The following is an 18,869-nucleotide window of genomic DNA, read 5'->3' on the forward strand; positions in this document are numbered from 1 at the left end:
TAGATTAGGTTCTTTTTTTAATCTGGAATAACAACAGGAATAACAAGTGATATTGTGAGATTATATTATAAAATGTCCAGATAAAAATAATTATGTATATATCACAGGTATGTTATGGTCATTTTTACATGTCTCTATTCTCTTATTATACATTTCTTGTTCTTCGGACAGTAACAACAAGCCCTGAAAATAAAATAATATGTTTAAATTACAGTTAAAAAAATCTATAATTCGTTCTTAAAATATAAAATAATCATACCAAATATAAACAGAAAAGATATCCGGTCAAGAGTACTAATTTAATTTTTTACATGAATCAATAATGCCATTCATAAATACCTGGTATGAAATTTATTATACCAGAAATGCATTTTGTCCGCATAAAACTCACCACTGATGCTCAAATCAACCCATAAAACACTTATAAATGAATGGTTTATAACTAACTTATATATCAAAAGTAGTGTCTCTAAATTCTGTTTTAAAAAGTAAAAGAAAACTGAGTCTGATAGCAAAGAGTTGGAACTCAAAAATGTAAAACAAAAACATAGTGATATGTTTTTGGATAATTTACGTTCTGTATGCTACGTACAATGGCATGTATATTCATAAGGTCAGATGAAACATGCCAGTTAGGCATGTACAGCTTATAATTCTTCCATACATCAAATATAGTTGACCTATTGCTTATAGTTTTAAGAAAAACACAAAACCTTAACACTGAGCAATGAACCGTGAAATTGAGGTCAAGGTCATATCAAACCTTTGGACTGACATATAGATAATAAAATATTTCCATACACCAAATTTAGTTCACTTATTGCATATAGTATTAAACAAGTATGGACACAACATTCAAGCTGGATTCCGCTCTAAATTTGGATTGTGATTAAATAGTTGAACCAGCATAGGTTTCTGACACAGAATGAATGTATTCAAATGAACATAAATTTTTTTTTTCTCTTAGAGCAATTCACTATGCTGTTGAATATTAATCCTCTCAAAAAAATGTTTGAAGAAATTTTCTTTTTATTTATGAAATTTCAAATGAGAAAAATTGAACCCAATTTTTTATTCACATCCCCCTTTCCCTTATTCCAAAACTAATTTCAATTAAAATATTCTAATGGAGTTTGCAACAATTACTACTCATTTAAATACATCATAAAATATTAAGATGTAAAAAAACTGCTTGTTATCACTGAATGGTAAAGATTATTTAAATTTATCAGTTGGTAGTAAAAAGTGAATATACATTGTATATTGTATATAACAAAGATTTAAGTTGATTCTGGACAAAGAAAGACAACTCCAATTAAAAAAAATTCTTGCAGATATTTCTTGCTTACTATACTGGACAAAGAAAGATAACTCTTAATTAAAAAAAAAAATTGCTATTTCACAATATTGTGAAATTAGATATTTCTTGCCATTGCACAATACTGTGCAATTGAAAAGACTTGCTATTGCACAATACTTTTAATATACTAATTTTAGATCCTGATTTGGACCAACTTGAAAACTGGGCCCATAATCAAAAATCTAAGTACATGTTTAGATTCAGCATATCAAAGAGGCCCAAGAATTTAATTTTTGTTAAAATCAAACTTAGTTTAATTTTGAACCCTTTGCACTTTAATTTAGACCAATTTTAAAACTGGGCCAAAAATTAAGAATCTACATACACAGTTAGATTTGGCATATCAAAGAACCCCAATTATTCAATTTTTGATGAAATAAAACAATGTTTAATTTTGGACCTCGATTTGGGCCAACTTGAAAACTGGGCCAATAATCAAAAATCTAAGTACATTTTTAGATTCAGCATATCAAAGAACCCCAAGGTTTCAATTTTTGTTAAAATCAAACTAAGTTTAATTTTGGACCCTTTGGACCTTAATGTACACCAATTTGAAAACGGGACCAAAAATTAAGAATCTACATACACAGTTAGATTCGGCATATTAAAGAACCCCAATTATTCAATTTTGATGAAATCAAACGAAGTTTAATTTTGGACCCTTTGGGCCCCTTTTTCCGTAACTGTTGGGACCAAAACTCCCAAAATCAATACCAACCTTCCTTTTATAGTCATAAACCTTATGTTTATATTTCATAGATTTCTATTTACTTATACTAACGCTATGGTGCGAAAACCAAGAAAAATGCTTATTTGGGTCCCTTTTGGGCCCCTAATTCCTAAACTGTTGGGACCGAAACTCCCAAAATCAATACTAACCTTCCTTTTGTGGTCATAAACATAGTGTTTAAATTTCATTGATTTCTATTTACTTTAACTAAAGTTATTGTGCGAAAACCAAGAATAATGCTTATTTGTGCCCTTTTTTGGCCCCTAATTCCTAAACTGTTGAAACCAAAACTCCCAAAATCAATCCCAACCTTTCTTTTGTGGTCATAAACCTTGTGTCAAAATTTCATAGATTTCTATTAACTTAAACTAAAGTTATAGTGCGAAAACCAAGAAAATGCTTATTTGGGCCCTTTTTGGCCCCTAATTCCTAAAATGTTGGGACCAAAACTCCCAAAATCAATACCAGCCTTCCTTTTATGGTCATAAACCTTGTGTTAAAATTTCATAGATTTCTATTCACTTTTACTAAAGTTAGAGTGCGAAAACTAAAAGTATTCGGACAACGACGACGACGACGACGACGACGACGACGACGACGACGCCAACGTGATAGCAATATACGACGAAAATTTTTTCAAAATTTGCGGTCGTATAAAAAAAGATCAAAACTCAAATTTAACTTTGACAAATGAACCATGAAAATGAGGTCAAGGTCAGATGACACCTTCCACCTATATATGTACACCTTACAATCATTCCATACACCAAATATAGTAGATCTTTTGCATACAGTATAAGAAAAACAGACCAAAACACAAAAACTGAACTCTAACCACTGAACCATGAAAATGAAGTCAAGGTCAGTTGAAACTTGCCAGTTGGACATGTACACCTTACAGTCTTTCCATACACGGAATATACTAGACCTATTGCTTATAGCTATAGTATCTGAGATTCAAAACTTAACCTTGTTCACTGATCCATGAAATGAGCTTGAGGTCAAGTGAAAACTGTCTGACGGGCATGAGGACCTTGCAAGGTACGCACATACCAAATATAGTTATCTTATAACTTATAATATGAGATAATTTAACATTACAAAATTTTTTTTTTCAAGTAGTAACTGAACCATGAAAATGAGGTCAAGGACATTGACATGTGACTGACGTAAACTTTGTAACATGAGGCATCCATATACAAAGTATAAATCTTTCCGGCATTCCACCTTCTAAAATATAAAGCTTTTAAGAAGTCAGCTAACAATGCCCAAGCTGCTGCTGCCAGATCACTATCCCTATGTTGAGCTTTCTGCGACAAAAGTTGCAGACTCGACAATAAATGACATGTATACTAAATACAGGATTGCATGGAAACTTTTTGTAGAGGTTCATTACCCAACCCCACACAGTATCAGGTTTTGTTTTACTTGAAGTATTCCACAGATCACACCTTTTGCTTATAGGACATATATAAATGCATATATCCACAACACTCATCAGTTATCAAATAGAAATCTAATAATACTCACCATGATGGATGAAAATTCATTATGTATGGTTGGATCACATGTCCTGAAAAGTACAAGATACATTGTATAGAATGATGACAACAGATTTTCCCGAAATACTGAGGAAAAATGGTTTCTCAAACTATTATTATTTAACAGGTACACAACTCTTGAACCATGGTTTTACCAATATTCCATATTAAACAATCATAGGTAATATCAACATGAAGAAATCATTTGGCAGTAAGCTTAAAGGCAAGTTCTTATCTTAATATTATTGATTTTGTTCATTTTAACATTTTCAAGGACCATAACTCTAATAATGATTTATAGATTTTACTTGCATATCAGTTTAATTTTATAGGTGCAGACCTTACGATATGAATGGCAATCAAATGTGCCATGCAAGATATCCCAATTGCCATTGCTTTCATGAAAATAATGGTAGAGAATATTGTAGTACATGTATAAGACTTTGATCAACATAGGAACATTCAAATAAAAAATAAAAGATGAATTTGTGTGTTTTTTTATGGTTCTTAAACAACTCATGTATCAAACAGTTACCGACTTTGCATAGAAATTTTTTCAACCATAAATAGGTTCATACAATAGGTTTGTAATGTTATACCACTGTCCCAGGTTAGGGGAGGGTTGGGATCCGGCTAACATGTTTAACACCTCCACATTATTTATGTATGTGCCTGTCTCAAGTCAGGAGCCTGTAATTCAGTGGTTGTCGTTTGTTTATGTGTTACATATTTGTTATTCGTTCATTTTTAAAGCAATTGCTTTCATGCCGTCGCGTATGGCCATGATTGTGACCCAGATCAGAGACTCCGCCCAGATCAAGCCATAGTATTTTGTTAAACAGGCTCCTGGTCTGTCATTCTTAAACACCTATGTATGTTTTCTAATGCAATACATAGCTTGAAACTTTTGAAAAACGTTAGTGGATTTAAGAAGTTTCAGCATACGTTCTTGTAGATGTATTTTTGTATTTAGGGGGACAACCGTTTGACTATCAAAAAACATAGACGTCCGAGTGAAAAAACTGCATTTTTATACCTGCGATTCCGTTTTCCGTTCGTACGATGTTTCAACAAAATATGGAATCATTTCAGTTGTTGATTTAGTATTGAAAATTTGACTGAATTGTCTTTTATAATATACGGTTTTATATGTTTAATTGGTGTTTTTTTAAGAAAGAGGTCAGGTGCTCTTGTTCATTCATAAAATTGTCGTTCATTCATAAATTTATCGTAAAATCAAAATCACTACACAGGCATGACAGGTTATCATGTTATACGTAGTGTCAAATGATTACCTGTAATCTGAAATTAGACAAAGTTAACTGACCTATTTTGTTGATTTGTTTGCGCAAATAATTTAGAGGAACGAAACCCTTGTTAAAAACACATAACAATAAGTTTGTTTTCCTTTTTTGTCATAACTCCGTAAGATTTATCGATCACCTCACTAATGAAATGGACCCGTCCAAACGTGATAGATGCCAAGTCCAGATGAAGAGATATTTACAATTTGGTATTTTCTAGTTTCATAGATTAAAAAAAGTACATCCTTTTTGGATATCATATTCAAAACTGGGTATGCATGACAAATGATGAAACCATTATCCTCGTCTTTCCAATGGACTACTACGTTTGTTGACCCTCGACGGTCCACCGTGTTTGCAATTTTATTTCACATGTTTTCGAAATATTGAAGATCATTTTCACAATGTTTCCTGAAAATTGGATAAATATCAAGCAACTTAGAGCTGTTTGTTCTTGTTCGTATAATGACGATTTAATGTCATGTTTGTCTGTGATGGCCCCTCTTTTCGGGATTGCATGAGAATTATAGTTATCTCGTACCGCATGAGGATGACACATATCAACTGAGCAATAATGTTTGGGACTTAGTTTTTAAGAAATGATGACAAAGTAACATTATGAAAATATTTTTAGTCAGCTGAAATATATATATATTTTTTACATGTTTATGTCTTGTAAAATATTTTGTTTCTTTCCCGTTTTTCAACATTTGCATCTGGAAAGTTGAAATGTTTTAACTGAAGAGTTAAATTTAAATTAATTATGAAAATTAAATCAATAAAGGAAATTATTGCCCAGTTACAAACACTACTAGGGGATAATCCATAATAATTTCTCTTGGAGTTATATGTTTCAGCACATGTATATTTGACCCCAACTTTAGCACCTGGTAAACGTGTTGTCTCCTTGTGAAATATAAAACATATTAAAAATGACTTTCTGCTAAAGTCTTTAATTGATATAAAGTTAAAACCTTCTTAATTCTCACTACACTCCTGTCACTCCTGTCATGTTTAATTCTTAAATATATGTGGATGAAAAAAAAGTCCCCAAAACATAAACATGGCAGCAATTGCTTTTACAGCCTTTCAGGCTTTGATTTTACATAAATAAGGCGGTTAGTTTTATCGTTTGAATTGTTTTACATTGTTTTACATTGTCTTATCAGGGCCTTTTATAGCTGACTATGCGGTATGGGCTTTGCTCATTGTTGAAGGCCATACGGTGACCTATAGTTGTTAATGTTTGTGTCATTTTGATCTTTTGTGGATAGTTGTCTCATTGGCAATCATACCACATCTTCTTTTTTATATTATAGATGTATTGACATTCTTTTGTATAAGGTTGAATTCTATCTGATGCAGCTCATATATACATGTAATTCAAAATAAATTTGAAATTTTTACCTTTATGACAAACTTCCATGCAGCTTCTGCAAATCCCTGAAATAAACAAAACAAAAATCCAACACAATAGATAAAGACAGATGCCGAATGAGGAGACTTGTATAGTGTATACAAATTGTTACAAATTCCAATAAAAAAATAGTTACTTTATTTCTATTTTAAGCATAAATTATAACTTTATTTCTATTTATAGCATAAATGACAGCACTACACATTATGTCCTTCAAACATGAATTACTGGTATGATGTTTTAATTTCAAAATCTGTTTAGTGGTACAATACCTTTTATTAGATTTAATAAATCAATGATTTATTTCCATTAACTTTATTTTCTCTCTTACTTTTTAGATGTGCTTTGCGTTTCTATTTTCGTTTTCTTTCAAGTATAACTGATTCATATTGTTCTTTATTAAACTACTTCAAATAAATTTAAAAATTGTAAAATTAAATTCCTGCAAAAAAGGGAAAGAAAGGGCTTAACACAAAATAAAGTATCCACTAATATAAGTTGGTTTACAGTAATAAAACTAGTGCAAACATCTGAGTCTCAAAAACTCAATATTCTTACATTTGAAATTACATGATTGGCATATGAAGTAGTCCACTATCTGATCTTCTTCATTTTTGTACAGACCAGCAAAACATTTCTTTGGTAGATCACTTTCAAACTTTACCTCTCCAAATATCACTATTTCACTTCCTGGTGACTGAAAGCATAAAGTATACCGATATTTTAAAATCTCACCTTCCTTTATTATGTAATTCACTAACAAAACAATTATGAAACTAAGAAACGGAAAAATACTAAATACTAAACTTGTTCAAAGGGTATCTACACGTCTCAATTTTCAAAATCGGTTATCTAAAAATACTACCATCGCTAACATTTTTAACAATAAAAATCGTGGTTACCCTTCTATCGATAAGTGTCATGCCAAAAAATGACTTACATGTCCCCGTCTTTCCACCAACAATACGGTAAGGTCCACGTTTAATGGTCGCACATTTTCTTTAAATTTTGAAACTGATATTACTTGAAAAACAAACAGTATTATTTATTTACTCACATGAAACAAACCGGGATGTGGTATTCAGTACGTAGGAGAAACTGGAAGATATTTATCAAAACGCACTCAAGAACATCTGTATCGTTTTAAAAGACCTAATAAATTCAAAAGTATCATTTACCAACACCTTAAGAAGCACAACCATCCTTTTAAATATTTAGCAGTTCAACCTTTAGAAGTAGTAAATAAGCAGCCTGGTGAATCGCATTCAAAGTTTGTACGATCACGGAAAATAATTGAATTAAATTGGATTAAAAAATTACAGACAGTTTACCCTCTCGGTCTAAATGATAATATCATGGGAATTGGTAATATATCTAGAACCAATTCCGTTAACATTTTGGATATTGTTTCTAAAACTGTTCGTAAAAACCGTTCTCACGGTTGTAGAACAAATCGCAATCAAAGAAAATTTCGGGCCAATCATACCAATATTTCGGACCTTATTTCTATTTCAAAAAACAACGGCAGACATTATCTGTTAACAAAACTCTGTTCGTTACCGGTTAATAAGTTAAATAAAATTTTGGAGGATTGCAACACAATTTCATATAGCAGTCCTAAGTATGAAATTGTTCAAATTATTATGGCATATTGTTATTCTAAATTATTTCCCAAAATTGATCGCCCTGAAGATCATAAAAAACATTTTATTAAAATTAAGTATGTCAACAAAGGCTTTGATTTTGTAAATATTGCCGGTATATTTAACGACCATTCTGTTAAAGAACAAATTCCTGGATATTTTGACAATACTGAGCTACCTCTTATTTGTTATATTTACAAGAAATCTACCCGGAAATTTGTGTTTAATTATAGTCAATTGTGTAAATTACACCTACTTCATGTAATTGCAGTAATTCCGAATATATTTATGGACCCATTTCCCATGTTATAACAGGAGATCTTAACATCGTTCAAGACCGAGAGTTAAAATCATTTCTCAGTAAAGGACCTAAATATCGTCCCCCGTCAATTATTAATTGGAATGAGTGTCGTAATATCATCCACGACTCACTCCTTACTTACTGTATGAAATGGATAAAACGGGAAAAAGCTGACAAAAAATCTTTGGACTCTTTTTTTAATTCAGTAATGAAGATAGTTGATATACGTATTCAACATTTTAAAGAACATTTTACTATTAACAATAACCACAATAAACCTATTTCTCGTATCAAACATAAACTAAAAGAACTAGCTAAGGAATTTGTTTTTGTCCCGGCCGATAAAGCTGCTAATAATATTATTATTGTTTGACGTAAATTTTACATCGAGGTTCTGAAAAAGGAAATCACCAATTCACCAACATTCCAACTGACTCCATTTTCAGAAAACGAAATCTGTAACAAACATAAACTTTTAGCCACCGCTTTACAAGCAGAGCCAAATACAATGAAAGTTCCAACTATGTATTGGCTTCCGAAGCTACACAAAACCCCTTACAAATATAGATTTATTTCGTCTTCAAGCCATTGTTCAACTACTAAATTGTCTATTATTCTTACCAGCACACTTGGTACAATTAAAAACCTTATAATAAATTGTTCAAATAAGGCCTTCGAAAATAGTGGAATAAATTACTTTTGGAGTGTCAAGAACTCGTTGGAAGTACTTGATAAATTGCATGCTTATATTGGTGATTTTGAATCTGTTCAAAGTTTTGATTTTTCTACCCTGTATACCACATTGCCTCACATTCTCATTAAGAAAAAATTCACACATCTAATTAAATGGGCATTCAAAAAATCAGAATGTGAATATATATGTTCAAACTCTTTTAGGTCATTTTTTAGTAGCAATAAACAAAAAAACTATGTTAATTGGACATGCTTTGATACTATATATGCCCTTGAATTTTTACTAGATAACATTTTTGTTCGCTTTGGGGATTCCGTATATCGTCAGATTATCGGAATTCCAATGGGGACTAACTGTGCACCACTTATTGCGGACCTCTTTTTGTATTGTTACGAGTTACAATTTATGACAAAAATAAGCAAAGACCCATCAAAACAACATCTGATAAACAAATTTAATAATACTTTTAGATATTTGGATGATATTTTGGCTCTCAATAATGACGACTTCAGTATGTATATTAATGAAATTTATCCTGGTGAACTCACTTTAAATAAAGCTAATACTAACAATGACCACTGCCCTTTCCTCGATCTTGATATCTATATCACTAACGGAAAGCTGAATACTAAAATTTATGATAAAAGGGATGATTTTTCATTTCCTATCGTTAATTATCCGTTTTTAGATGGTGACGTTCCCTTGTCACCATCTTACGGTGTTTATATATCTCAACTTGTACGATTCGCTCGTGTATGTAACAATGTTTTAGATTTTAACGAGAGAAATTTATGTATTACTGAAAAATTATTACACCAGGGTTTTCGATATCACAAACTAGTCAAAACATTTACTAAATTTTATCAACGGTATAAAGACATCATTCGTAAATATAGCTCAACATGCAGACTTTTTATACGTTCAGGTATTTCACATCCAATTTTTTATGGAAATATTCTTTATAAAGCACAAAGGTGTCAGTATTCACCTCATAAACTTACAAAACCTTTGAATAGACTTATTAAGAAGGGATATAATTACGATACTGTTGTCAAGTCATTAAAGATTGCATATTTTGGCGTTAATATTGAGTCACTGATAAGTTCTTTGCGTCGGAACTAAACACATTTATTCTAAAAACAGTTGTTGGCATGACACGGGTTATGTTCTTCTCATATATGTTATGATGGTATGATACTAAACCCCTTACGGGAAGGATTGTGCCTGATGTTCATATGATGAAATCATAATCTTTCAGTCAGTTTAATTGAAGTCTGGAGCTGGCATGTCAGTTAACTGCTAGTAGTCTGTTGTTATTTATGTATTATTGTCATTTTGTTTATTTTCTTTGGTTACATCTTCTGACATCAGACTCGGACTTCTCTTGAACTGAATTTTAATGTGCGTATTGTTATGCTTTTACTTTTCTACACTGGTTAGAGGTATAGGGGGAGGGTTGAGATCTCACAAACATGTTTAACCCCGCCGCATTTTTGCGCCTGTCCCAAGTCAGGAGCCTCTGGCCTTTGTTAGTCTTGTATTATTTAAATTTTAGTTTCTTGTGTACAATTTGGAAATTAGTATGGCGTTCATTATCACTGAACTAGTATATATTTGTTTAGGGGCCAGCTGAAGGACGCCTCCGGGTGCGGGAATTTCTCGCTACATTGAAGAGCTGTTGGTGACCTTCTGCTGTTGTGTTTTTTTTTTGTTTTTTTTTTGTTTGTTTTTTTTTTTATTTTGGTCGGGTTGTTGTCTCTTTGACACATTCCCCATTTCCATTCTCAATTTTATTTAAATGTATAATTCCAAACAAAATATACAGAATCACAGCAGAATCATTGATTTTCTTAAGCTGTGTTAACCTGTATTTTCTTAAGCTGTGTTAACCTGTATTTTAGTTTTATTTTGACTTTTTGTGCTTTACCTTTTATATCAAGTGGTAGTTAATTCAACCATTTTAAAAAAAAAATTTTGGTACCATTGTGAGGGTCCATTGTTAAAAGGTCAACATTAATTTATCAATTCAAATAATCAATTCAAATCTGCTATAACCAGATGCTTCGCAGGGCGTAGCTTTATACGACCGCAGAGGTTGAACCCTGAACGGTTGGGGCAAGTATGGACACAACATTCAAGCTGGATTCCGCTCTAAATTTGGATTGTGATTAAATAGTTGACACAGCATAGGTTTCTGACACAGAATGAATGTATTCAAATGAACTTAAAATTTTTGTTTTCTCTTAGAGCAATTCACTATGCTGTTGAATATTAATCCTCTCAAAAAAATGTTTGAAGAAATTTTCTTTTCATTTATGAAATTTCAAATGAGAAAAATTGAACCCAATTTTTTAATCACATCCCCCTTTCCCTTATTCCAAAACTAATTTCAATTAAAATATTCTAATGGAGTTTGCAACAATTACTACTCATTTAAATACATCATAAAATATTAAGATGTAAAAAAACTGCTTGTTATCACTGAATGGTAAAGATTATTTAAAGGAGTAGGGGCAATAAGGCCCTTATTTGGCCCAAAAATTCCTGCAAATTTAAAAGTAATCATACATTTTTTTAAATTACTGAAACTTGACTAAGGTATAAGGTACTAAGAAAAATCAAATCAAATTTCACATCGAACACGTTATCATGGCAACGAATCATGACCTAATTTGCATATTTTGGTAAATTTCGTGATTTTCCTTGTTTTTTCATCAAATTTTAAGTATATTTAAGATTGAAAAAGTATGTGCGCACTCAAGAAACAACTTTATATTTGGTGAGATTATGCCAATAGTTATAATAAAGCTTTTGTTAAATTATTTTGTTGTTTCTCGGCTGCCCAGGATGTTTCCTCAAAGGAAATAAAAATAGAAAACTGCATAAATTCTATATTTTTCATCGTTTTTGTGAAAACAATACATATTATGACGTAATTGTGACGTCAGCAGATAAAAATCTTTCTGTTTTAATTTATTTTTCTTGACCCTATGCATTTCTAAACATTATGTGCCAATTTGAAATGATTATCAAACATTTTATTTTCTTGGGCAAAAACAAGGCCCCCTACTCCTTTATCAGTTGGTAGTAAAAAGTGAATATACAAAGAAAATTTGATATCAGAATCAATATTATTCAATGCAAATATCTTTCTCCTACAGCATTTATATCACGTAATTCAAAGCCATCAAACATTGTATATTGTATATAACAAAGATTTAAGTTGATTCTGGACAAAGAAAGATAACTCCAATTAAAAAAAATTCTTGCAGATATTTCTTGCTTACTATACTGGACAAAGAAAGATAACTCTTAATTTAAAAAAAAATTGCTATTTCACAATATTGTGAAATTAGATATTTCTTGCCATTGCACAATACTGTGCAATTGAAAAGACTTGCTATTGCACAATACTTAATATAATAATTTGAGATCCTGATTTGGACCAACTTGAAAACTGGGCCCATAATCAAAAATCTAAGTACATGTTTAGATTCAGCATATCAAAGAGGCCCAAGAATTTAATTTTTGTTAAAATCAAACTTAGTTTAATTTTGGTCCCTTTGCACTTTAATTTAGACCAATCTTAAAACTGGACCAAAAATTAAGAATCTACATACACAGTTAAATTTGGCATATCAAAGAACCCCAATTATTCAATTTTTGATGAAATCAAACAATGTTTAATTTTGGACCTCGATTTGGACCAACTTGAAAACTGGGCCAATAATCAAAAATCTAAGTACATTTTAGATTCAGCATATCAAAGAACCCCAAGGTTTCAATTTTTGTTAAAATCAAACTAAGTTTAATTTTGGACCCTTTGGACCTTAATGTAGACCAATTTAAAAACGGGACCAAAAATTAAGAATCTACATACACAGTTAGATTCGGCATATTAAAGAACCCCAATTATTCAATTTTGATGAAATCAAACAAAGTTTAATTTTGGACCCTTTGGGCCCCTTTTTCCTTAACTGTTGGGACCAAAACTCCCAAAATCAATACCAACCTCCCTTTTATAGTCATAAACCTTGTGTTTAAATTTCATAGATTTCTATTTACTTATACTAACGCTATGGTGAGAAAACCAAGAAAAATGCTTATTTGGGTCCCTTTTTGGCCCCTAATTCCTAAACTGTTAGGACCGAAACTCCCAAAATCAATACCAACCTTCCTTTTGTGGTCATAAACATTGCGTTTAAATTTCATTGATTTCTATTAACTTTAACTAAAGTTATTGTGCGAAAACCAAGAATAATGCTTATTTGGGCCCTTTTTTGGCCCCTAATTCCTAAACTGTTGAAACCAAAACTCCCAAAATCAATCCCATCATTTTTTTTGTGGTCATAAACCTTGTGTCAAAATTTCATAGATTTCTATTAACTTAAACTAAAGCTATAGTGCGAAAACCAAGAAAATGCTTATTTGGGTCCTAAAATGTTGGGACCAAAACTCCCAAAATCAATACCAGCCTTCCTTTTATGGTCATAAACCTTGTGTTAAAATTTCATAGATTTCTATTCACTTTTACTAAAGTTAGAGTGCGAAAACTAAAAGTATTCGGACGACGACGACGACGACCTTGACGCCAACGTGATAGCAATATACGACGAAATTTTTTTCAAAATTTGCGGTCGTATAAAAAATGACAAGTCTAAAATGGTCAATTATAATTTATATTAGTGATGGAAATATAACATCAAAACATTCCATGACACTTATTAACAGTTCTCACTATTATTACCTTTACAATTAAATCATAGGGATCAACTCAAACAAAATACAGATTTAATTTCACAAATTTATAAACAAACTGAAAGTTGAAGCAACAGACCAATTATTTCATTGGTTAATAACAACAGTGGCAATAATAGGTCAACAACAGGGCTTCCAAAACGGTCATATATTCCGGTCATTTGTATAATGTCCGGTAAAAGACCGGCTGGGAAAAGCATGAAACGGTCATATTTTTTTTATTTTTCAAGGCTTTTTCGGTCATTTTAATATAATTCACGATCTTTTTTACCCAACATTTTGCCTTTAACAGCCATACATTTCCGGTCATAAAAGTGACAAGTTGATTAATTACTATCAAAACAACCCTTACTTCAATACTTTCTAATTTTAATCAAGGCTAATTAGTTGTTGGACAGCTGAAAACTATACCTGTTCAGGTGACAGGTAAACTAATTTCAGTACCGGACATCGTATAAATTTAATCGTTCCATTCACAATTACTTTCGTACATTTCAGCGGTTTCTAATTGATGTAGTCCAAAAGATCAAATTTATAATAAATACATTTATAAACTTGATTTGATGAAACATTTAAAAAGGTTTTACATGAAAAAATCGTCAGAACTACGTTGTATGAAGAAGAACACGTGTGCGCATGTGCACAGGTGGGAAATTCAATTATGCATCCTACATTTCTTCAAAATTCTAAAACTATCATTGATACCTGTACCTAACGTTCATTTCAAGTATTTTGTTGAAGAAATAACGTGGAAAGAGCTTCTTCGCTCAGTCGTGCTATGTAAACGTACACGGATTTTACGTATCCGTTTATGGTCCATGTTTTATCATTGTCAAGTCAACATCCGGTTTTGAAAAATGTGACTTAAAAAAGGAAAATAAAGTTCTAGACAACGTCAATTTGCACAAATAAAAAGTCTTATGCAGATATGACCACGCTGATGTGCACACTTTGAATGATGTAATGCCAATTTTAACAGTTTATGACAGAACATCAAATTTTTATCAAAGTAAAGTTTAATATCGTTTTTAATCTAATGTCAATCATTGGGATGGCCATCTGATTACCATAATTGCCTTTTGTGACTTAGTCTTGGGGATTAAAATTCGGATCAGATATAAAATGTCCGGCTGGCTCAGAAAAATTTTGGAAGCCCTGGTCAACAATAAGACTTCTTACCATGCTTTGATGTAAAACAGGCATTGATTGGCTGTCTAATACTGTGACATCAGGATAGGTAACTCCATTCTGTAACACTTCCTGAACTACTTTCTCTGTTTCATGCTGATTACATTTAGCAAATGGTCTGAAAAATATAAATCTTTGCCATCTTAATTTCTTGATAATATACTATTGTTTTATGGCAAAACTTATAAACGTAATGTTATATCAATTTGTGTACATAAATATACTTTTGACTACAATCATATTGTACAGTCATTGGACAAAAGTGAGTTCCCAGTCAAAAAATGTTCTATCATTTCAACTAAAATCGATATTTTTCAAAAAATTAATACAAAGTAACTGTATGAGCGATTTTCATAATATAGATACCAAAAGATGTAGAAATGTCTGAAGTTTTATTGTTTATTTGGTTATAAATTATTCGTGTTCATTTTAATATTCTGAAGAGATGAACACATAGAAAAAATCTTTCTTGAATAGTTTGCTACTATTCTAACCAAATTAAACATGTGTTTTAACTCATCAGATGATGAAAACGAAATTCAAGAAAATTATGACTAAATAAACAATTAAACTTCAGACATGTTTACACCTTTTGGAGTCTATCTTATAAAAATCGCTCATACAGTTACTTGGAAATTTTTTTTTTTTTTAAATATCAATTTTAGTTAAAATGATAGGACTTTTTTTCACTGGGAACTCACTTTTGTCCCATGACTGTATGTTAATTAGCTCCTAAAATGTTACTTTTTATTCTATTTTTCACACAATTCCTGTAGGGTACGTTCTTTAATGTACTTTCAAATGTTTGAGATAATTGAGAAGAAGTTTGAAGAAGAAAAAAGAAAGTAAATCCACATTTTCATGTAACTGTTCTAAGACAGGAACCTCTTCAGTGTTTCTCATCGGTTATATCTTAATGTGTGATTCTATTTAGAGAATTTGATTTGCATTTCTGATCTTTAATAGTCACATTTTCAAGTTATTCACTCCTTTTCTAGACTCTAGGTCCAATTTAGACATTGACTTGTTGTTCAGAAACTTTTTATTATTGAAGGCTGTATGTTTACCTCTAGAAGTCTTTGGTTTTTTTTTGTGCCTACAGAGTTGTAATGGTACTGTGGAATCCATGTCCCTTCCTATCAGGATTACTGGTGATTTTTCACTAATATATTTACAAACTAACATCAATGATAGTCCCTAAACCAAACTCTAACATGTGTTCTTAATCTGATACTGGGAAGCACCCAAAGAAGGAAATAATAAAAAATAAAATATCAATCTTCATTATTTTAAAGTTCTTACCCAAATAATATAAACTGAACATCATCTGGCCATTTGACTACTTTATCTTTATTAGCAGACATGGCACCCTCCACTGCTCCTATCACTCGAGGTTTTGTCCTGTAAATTACAAAGACCAATGATTTTTTTTTTTTTTTTTAAAGATCTTTAATACAATGTGTTGATCAATTCTAATAAATGACTTTAAATCATTTCACTTGTCCAAAATAGAATTAACAATTTTTATTTCTAAATTTTAGGCAAGAACTATGATCAGATATAGGTTACAACTTATGTTGTTTATTTGGATGAATAAACGCTTTCCTCCATTGAAATTCATTTTTGCATACTTGATTCGCATAGGATTTTTTTAATAAAATGCAGAACATATGCTTTAAAATATTAAGGCATTGCGAAAAACAACTACCGTCTTTTGGTATGTATAACGCGCACATTTATACCCTAGGTCATGTTTCTTGTAAGAGGGGTGCGTGTTATACACGACTACAAACAATTTCTTAGTCTTTTTTTCAGGTCCAAACTCCGACAAAGAAATTTCCAAGTGAAGTGAAGAGTACGGAATATTTTTGCTAAAACCTAGATTGTTTTTATGTTTTACATGTTATAATTGTAATATGTATCGTATTGTTCTTGATTTGTCATGTTTTATTCAAATAAAATACATTCTATATCTTTGTTGTTACGTTTATTGTGTAAATTTGTCCATCTGTTTCGCAATCCGGAAATTTGCCAAGTCTTAATAAAGACACAATAAAGCTTTTGCTGTCGATTAAATTAGCCTCTGTGTTCCTTGTTGTCATAACTTACTGTTTTTGTATGTGTTCATCATAGAGAGTTGAAGAAAAGTGTATGAAAATTGAATAAACCACGCTCGTTTTGAAAATATAAACCGCCATTTTTTCTAATGTATTGATCAGGTGATCGCAAGTCATGTGGGTCAGTCATGTGACTTAATACAAAGTATTGTAAAGTGATGATTTACTCTATGAGAAGTTTATTTTTGTAAATACGTTTTTACAAACTGTTCAAGAAATAATGATTGAAAACATGATAATCCCATAATTGTCACCTGAACGAATTTAATAAGGAACAAGGTCAACCTGTCACTGAATTGTTTTGACATCGATTAGACCTGTTGATTGAGGTGTGATAATCCGGATTACCAGCTAGAATCATCAAACAAAAAATGAAAACAATGTGATTTTAGCAATTTATTACAGCACTAATGACATTAATTATAATTATTAGACTGATTCGTAATTATTAAATTGTTTGAATCAGAACAATAATTTGGACATTTAATCTTGTCCTTGATACTCAAACCATTTATTAAATTTGGATTAAAATATTTATCTCAATCTAATAAAAATCTTATTCATTTGTTAGAATACTTTTAATTTCAAATAAATTAAGTATTCCGTACGGAATTCTCCGACATTGGTGTCCATTTAAAAAACTTCCTGTTTACCGAAAACTTCCTGTTTGCCGATTTTGGAGCTGTAACTTTTCCGAAAATGTCTAGGAGTATTATACGAAGAAGAAACTTTTTTTCTCTCGTTTCTTGGACCAGAAAGGGGGTGCGCACAATACATCAATGCGCGCTATACATACCAAAAGACGGTATTTCATCAAATAAATTTAAGTTGGATATTCCTATGATATTCCTTTTCATATTGGATACAAATTTTATTAAGTCAACTGCAGACACTTTGTAGTCAAAGTGTTTCAACTAAGGTACTACACAGGCATCAAAAGGCATCATGGAGTAAGGGGGATGGCGTCAAAAGGCGTCATTATGGAGGAAAGGGTTAAGAGCGAGACATGTCAAATTCTATATATGAAAGATTTAATAATATAAAAATTATTATTTATCTATAGAAAGTCATTCTTCCAAGAAAATGGGTGGTATTGGCACATTCAACAAAAAAAGGCAATATGTATCAAATTAGATTTGTAGTTCAAAGTAAAATTTTGAAAATCAACCAAGTGCATTACACTTCAACTTATATTACAATGAAGATTCTAGGAATACTGTGGATTCATTATACATGTAAAAGACACATGATAACATCACAAATCTATACTAAAGTAGGATCAATCAAAGGCTTTCTGCATTAAAATGTCAATTTATGTCACCTGATGGAAAGGAAAGGGTCAAAATACTGAACTGATGTAGAATTTTTATTAAAGAAAGTCTGTTTAAATCAATCTTTTTTTTAATTTGCCTGTGTGAAATACTGAGTGAATGCAGAGCAAAATGCCAAGTAATACATTTTCAACCTCTACATTAAAACAAAACCAATGTCAGATTCTATAATAATTATTAATGAAAAAGCACATTTGTAAACTGTACCCTTTCTATTCTTAACATTACCTATCTGTAGGTGCAAACACTACATCGGATATCTTCAGATCTTTAGGTAGTACGTTGATAGTTATTTTTACAGGTAATACTGATAGCTTAGGTATGTGTTCTGTTAAATGTCTGAAATGTAATAAGAATGTCTTTATTGTCATTTTCAATTTTCAAAAGATTTCTATTCATATTAGTAATAATTTTAAGCAATTGAAGCAAGATTTTACTTCTTTCTCAAGTGTCAATATCAAGATACTATATTTGTTGCAGAGAAA

The 18,869-nt window shown here is 31.1% G+C and overlaps 1 protein-coding gene across 1 annotated transcript in view; it reads right to left on the reverse strand.

Annotated features, from left to right (window-relative positions):
- The window catches only part of LOC134716104 (uncharacterized), a 32,938-nt gene continuing 14,069 nt past the window's right edge, over window positions 1-18,869 (reverse strand). Inside the window, exons 8-14 of the mRNA XM_063578877.1 lie at window positions 18,613-18,723; window positions 16,239-16,337; window positions 14,928-15,054; window positions 6,911-7,049; window positions 6,343-6,378; window positions 3,621-3,663; window positions 1-183 (exon numbers count right to left, since the gene is read on the reverse strand). Of these exons, the coding sequence (XP_063434947.1) occupies window positions 135-183; window positions 3,621-3,663; window positions 6,343-6,378; window positions 6,911-7,049; window positions 14,928-15,054; window positions 16,239-16,337; window positions 18,613-18,723 (604 nt within the window). The 3' untranslated portion in view covers window positions 1-134. The remainder of the gene's footprint in view (window positions 184-3,620; window positions 3,664-6,342; window positions 6,379-6,910; window positions 7,050-14,927; window positions 15,055-16,238; window positions 16,338-18,612; window positions 18,724-18,869) is intronic.

The sequence above is a fragment of the Mytilus trossulus genome, chromosome 4 (assembly GCF_036588685.1).
Source record: "Mytilus trossulus isolate FHL-02 chromosome 4, PNRI_Mtr1.1.1.hap1, whole genome shotgun sequence".
NCBI lineage: Eukaryota > Metazoa > Mollusca > Bivalvia > Mytilida > Mytilidae > Mytilus > Mytilus trossulus.